This window comes from Carassius auratus, chromosome 19, assembly GCF_003368295.1.
Source record: "Carassius auratus strain Wakin chromosome 19, ASM336829v1, whole genome shotgun sequence".
Lineage (NCBI taxonomy): Eukaryota > Metazoa > Chordata > Actinopteri > Cypriniformes > Cyprinidae > Carassius > Carassius auratus.
Window position 1 is genome coordinate 1,051,571 of NC_039261.1, and position 6,000 is coordinate 1,057,570.

Below are 6,000 nucleotides of genomic sequence, written 5' to 3' on the forward strand. Positions count from 1 at the left end.
CTGGCTTAACTGGTCTAACAAGCACAAACGTACTAAATGTGAATGGAAAAATTACCAAAATTACCTGTGACAACACAGGTTACAACACTGCAAGATGTCGTGTTTGTTAAATAACTATTGATTAGAGTGGAAATCATGAATTTAGCATACTGTTTCAGATCCACTTTTTTTTATCAATTTGAGTGGATTTCTTCTGCATCAGTGGACAAGTAACATTAGCTATCTCTGTTCTTTTTCTATTCTATCTACTTGTTTTCTTTTTTTATTATAAAAAACAACACCTTCCTATGTGTACTGCGTTAGGCTAACCAAGACTTGTCATGGCCCTTGCATATTCTTGCTCTATTGTTGGTTTTGATTGCTTCTATTGTCCACATTTGTTAAGACACTTTAAATAAAAGCATCTGTTAAATTACTAAATGCAAATGTTATGTTAAAGTAAATGCATTTTGTAGTTAGTAGTAAGGTTAACGATTAAGCAATATATAATAAATAAAAATGGACAGAATCTAAAAGATGAGCCTTTTTTCTAATGGAAAATGAAAAGAGAAAAAAACTAAGTATCCTGCAATCATTAGATGGAAGGCACTTATTATAATGTCTAGTGAAGTACTCATGCATCATCTGCAACAACATAGACCAAAGGATGGGTTCTGAACTATAATAATAAATATATATCAAAATATGAAAAAAATTCCGAGGATTAACGATGCTGATGACCATTGAAATGCACCATCAGTTTTGTGAAAAGGGTCCATTTTGAACTGACTCGTGTTGACGAATAGGTAAATGTGCATTTTTCTGTCTCAATACGTTGTCTGCAAACATCAAGGTTTAACAAGGCTTTAAAATGTCTTAGTAAGGCATAAACACTGACTGGTTCACTAGCACATCAATACTACAAACTATATTTTAACTATGAAAGGCAGAAATTGAAATCGCATATTACTGCTTGCCCTTTCTGTGACTTGGACAACAAGTTTAATAATGAGCAAAACAATAGCAACAAAAACTAACTGCATCACAGAAAAGTTCCTGAAGATGCACCATTGCATAATCGCAGTGTTTAATAATCATGCATTACCTGTGACTTTCTTCTCATTGTCATTATAGTTGCTCGAGGTGAGGAGATGTCCAAAGATCAGCGCAGGCACGAACATCTTCTCATCTTTGTGTTCTACCACAGGAATTCCCTTCCCATTATTCCACACAGAGATGGTGTTGGAGTCTCTATTAGATCAGAGAGGGAAGGTTAGGACTTAACAACCCAAAGAGACAGAAGATGCAAGAAGAAGAAAAAAAATATTATTAAGTATAATATACAGTATATGTGCCATACTTTTTTATTATAAATTTATATTAAATGTATGCATTTATGAGACGCTTTTATCCAAAGCAACATGCAGTGCAATAACGCTGACCCCAACAGTACACGACAAATACACTGCAATCAAGGTACTGGAGAACAAATAGCATGGTGAAGCATCGTTTTATAATCAAATTGATACCCTCTGAATTGGGATTGAATCCTGAGGCAGGTGAAGATGAAATCTACTAATTAAAAAATTATTTCTGTAAAGTTTTTTTGGGGTTGGGGTAGGAAATATGATTATTTCAGTACGAAAACCATTGTGCCCATGGAGAGTTCCTGTAAACCACATACAGTATGAGAGCATGTGTGTGGGTATGGTTGTGAAATGAATGTGAAGTGAGCAGCCATGGGTATTTATTAAATCATTACACTCACTGCACGCTCTCCCAAAAATCTCATCAACTTCTTGCCACTGCAACTTTCAGCACCAACATTTATCTGATAGGAGAGCATTTATAGAGTCTTTACTCAGCAGATGTGAATGAGACTTTTAAAGCAGCACTCACGGGTCAATGTTGATTTTGATGGTGGTCATGTTCTTGTCTCTCTGTTTGTTATCAGCTGCATTGACTGATGGGACAGAAAATCCAATGTTAGAGCATGACATTTCACAGATATTTATAATCCAGATATCATTTTTGAAAACAGCAGATTCACCCATAAAACTATAACAAGCGATGACATCTATATGTTTATTGCTAGTGATTTTGATGTCATCGCTTGTTATGGTCATTTTACGTATATCTTCTATTAAAAATAAAACTGCATTCATCAGCAATAAATTCATAATTCTTTCAAATGTTTTTACATGTCTAAAGAAAATTCCCTCAAAATGAATGGTAAAAAGAGATAATATGGTAACACTTCACATTAGGGAACAATTACTACTAACTAAAAAAACTACTAACTAGTTGCTTATTAGCATGCATATTACTAGCATATTGGCTGTTTATTAATATTTATAAAGCACATATTGAAGCCTTATTCTGCATGACCATATTCTAGATGCCTTAACCCTACCATACTTACTATCAATAAGTAGCAAATGAGGTGTTTACTGAGGACAAACTCTTTGTTAATACTGGATATGTGTTTCCTAATCTAGTGCTACCAATATTATAAACAAAGATTTTATTATTTATATTTATTAAAGCAATGCAAAAATCCAAACTGCATCTGCTACAAATCCAAGTTCAATAAATGATAGTGTACAATGAAATAAAATAAATTACTAAGCAATTATGACAAAGTGTGTAAAAGCCACTGAAAGGAATCAGTATTCTTACCAAGGATCTCGTCAAAGATTTTATATAATCCGGGGACGAACGTGATCTCCCTCAAGTTCATTCCGATTTCTTCATCAAAAACCCACATTTGCTATAAAACAAACAAAACTTGAGTGTTATGTACAGAAATTAAAAGCACCTGATGGCATTGAAACACTGAGGCTTCTGAGTAAGCAGAAATCAGCCGGTTTATAACATTTACTTCAACACTGACTCTACTTTATTACAGTAAGCAAAATGATTTTCACATTAAAAGGTTGTATTCATATTTTCCTGAATGTCTCTCACCTGTGTGACAGGCTCCACCGAGCCGATGTAGGTGTCCGGACGTAGGAGGATGTGCTCGAGTTGGGTCTTCTTCTGGTAGATCCTCTCCACTGACATCTTCTTCGAGCTCTCCTTCTTGACCGTCTCACTCTTCCCCGCATCTCCCCGGCCGTTCACCTCCTCTTTTTTCGCACCATTGTTCTTGTCAAAGAGGGTCTGTTGTTAGATACATCCATACATGCAACTTTGTTAAACTTGTCTGCGGCTATCAAATCAACTTTCTGCTCCCTTTGATGTTGTAATTATTTTACAGAAACAGAGGGTGAACGAAATATTTGGTGAATCATCTAGATGTAGTGAATTTACCGTTGCATTACGACCATTCTGAGTATGTAAGATGTGCAGTATGGATACTCTCTGGAAATGTGTCTTTCTGTCTTAGTTTGCTAAACACACTCCACAAACTGTGTAAGGTCAGATCTTCATAACTCTCTGAGCTATTATTTCCTAGTTTACACTGAATTAATTTGTGAGAAATTCCAGTGACTTTCCAATGCAATGGCCTTAAATGGCACACTAGACTTATAATAAACTATAAGCATTTCAGCTTTTTGATGATGGCTAGGTCTGCAATCTAATATTACAAATGATTAACATATTATATTCACAAAGTCAGACAAACTAGCAAATCCAGTAACTAATGTGTAACAAAGCATTAGTACTGGTCTGGGATCAGTTCTTATTATTAACATGAGTTTCGCCATTGGCTGCTCTTTTGTTGTGGATTTGAGTGATTTTTAATACAGATCAAACTTAAATAAACCCTTCCACCCTGTCCTGGTTTAAGCATCTTGGGCCTTTGACTGTAATAAAGCAATGGTCTGTGACCATGAAACATTAAATCTATAAGTTTGACTCTAACAAAGAGGAAAAAGTTGAAATCAGTGGAGACACTCGTTCACAGCTGATGAGAACCAACACAAAAGAACTTTCCTCCACATCACCAAGAAGAGCATCACAAAGCATCATCTTAATACACAAAATGAAGATTAATGTGCAGTGTTTAAAACAGATAATATATTTTGTGCACTGAATGAATAATAGAGAAATGCAAATGAGTCTGTGAGCTCATTCATGTTGAGCTTAATGGATCTCGCAGCCAAAAGGATAAAGCACATGTACGTTACGTTACGCGGACACAAAGCGGTTATAATACGTACTATGCGATGAATTTGCGTAATAATACATTAATTACTACGTTAGTAATCATATACGACTTACCACCCAGGTTAAGCCCCCGCTTCCCGCTGCACCGTTAGACATTTTCTATTGTGTGAGCACAGAAAAACAATCAGGAACTGTCCATATGTGTTCTGCAAACGCTTCAAACGCCGGGAACCATCCGGGCTGGGTTCCTGTGGTTTCTGTTTGTTTGTTTACTGCTGTACTGGAGGTACGTTTCTGCGGGCTCGTCTCATGGAGGAAGTGTGTCCGCTTCTACGCGACTGTTCCTCGGCTATTGTTAAAATCGATCACCGGCGCCTGTTCGAGGCCTAGAGCTTTAACTAAGAGTTGTAACTAGATCCTAAATATTGAAAGACGTTAAAAGGTGCGGAATAACATGCTAATAAAGTCTAAATAAGTTAACAAATTATTAAAACATATAAACGTATTTTTTCGTGAGCTAAGTAGGAATATCGCTACATAAAAACGATTTTCATTCAATAACAAACAGCCGCGGCGTCTGTCCGGCTACACCATCCGCATGGCGACACGCCCCCAAAGCTCCATCCGACCAATCAGATGACACCACACATCCACCTGACCAATCAGGTGCTCCCACAGCTAGACCTGACCAATCAGATGCGTCAGAAATGGTCGTCGTCGTGCAGCGTCACGCACTTTACAATTTCAGCAGAAAAGACTTGTAAGGGCTTTCTGTCTGTAAAAAATATGAACTGTAAAAACTGTAAAAATATGATATATATATATATATATATATATATATATATATATATATATATATATATATATATATATATATATATATTACAAAATATTTATAATGTATAATAGTTTTGGTTACTGACAACATTATAACTCAAAATCAAAACATTTTGTTGCATAATTTCACTTGCTAGAATTTGGGTATGGAATGTTTCAGTTTGATGTTAAAAGTTAACATCTGTATTTGTGCAAAATAAAATTGAAATTGAAATATTATTACCTGCAATGTTACATTGTAGAACTATTCGTTTTTTTACACATAAAATATTATGGTTTCTACAATAAAACAGCTGTCTATTACATAGGTACTACACAGCTATTAACATGAACAACTACTTTCTCCAGCATGGCTCATTTTTATCTCTAAAGACCATACAAATTTTTTTTGGTAATTTCTGTTGTAACTCTTTGGCAGAACTATAGGGAGAACGATATTGGTGTTTTTCTACCAATATCGCTGTCTTAATGGATTAAGCCATATTAAACCACATGTTGCTCTCTGGGGCAGGTGGGTGTTCCTATAAATGTGTTACATCACATAAAAATATATAACCATACAGCCAAAATCATTCAGAAGACTGAAATAAGAGGCCGAAATCCGATCCAGTTCCAGGATTAAACTCTGATAAAGCATTGCTGTTAATTTTTGTTACATTTTCATAGAATTTCAATATTCTGTGTTACAAAATGCTTACTGTGTTCAGGTTTGACTGTTCTAAATAATAATGCAAGTCCTATACAGGGTTCTAGTGGGTACACCATGAAATTGCAGGCTTTACCTTCTAATTATATATATATATATATATATATATATATATATATATATATATATATATATATATATATATATATTACTCTTATACCTAACATGCTAAAAACTAAATTAAAGGGTTAGTACACCCTAAAAAAGTAATACGATTAGCCCATATTGACGCCCAAGGCATTCTAGGTTTATATCTTTATATCTTCTTTCAGACGTATCCAGTCGGAGTTTTATTAAAAAATGTCTTTGATCCTCCAAGATGTTTAATGGCAGTCACTGAATGTTGCAGTACTTCAGTTCAAAAG

The 6,000-nt window shown here is 35.0% G+C and overlaps 1 protein-coding gene across 3 annotated transcripts in view; it reads right to left on the reverse strand.

The window, feature by feature from the left end:
- Positions 1 to 4,708, reverse strand: part of LOC113119099 (DNA topoisomerase 2-beta-like) — a 28,450-nt gene extending 23,742 nt beyond the window's left edge. For 2 of the 3 annotated variants that reach the window (XM_026288298.1, XM_026288297.1), the window contains exons 1-5: positions 4,207 to 4,708; positions 2,947 to 3,141; positions 2,659 to 2,749; positions 1,879 to 1,942; positions 1,085 to 1,230 (exon numbers count right to left, since the gene is read on the reverse strand). In XM_026288298.1, coding sequence (XP_026144083.1) covers positions 1,085 to 1,230; positions 1,879 to 1,942; positions 2,659 to 2,749; positions 2,947 to 3,141; positions 4,207 to 4,248 — 538 coding nt within the window. In that variant the 5' untranslated portion in view covers positions 4,249 to 4,708. The remainder of the gene's footprint in view (positions 1 to 1,084; positions 1,231 to 1,878; positions 1,943 to 2,658; positions 2,750 to 2,946; positions 3,142 to 4,206) is intronic. The other variant, XM_026288299.1, reaches the window with a different exon arrangement.
- Between the last annotated feature and the right edge of the window lie 1,292 nt (positions 4,709 to 6,000).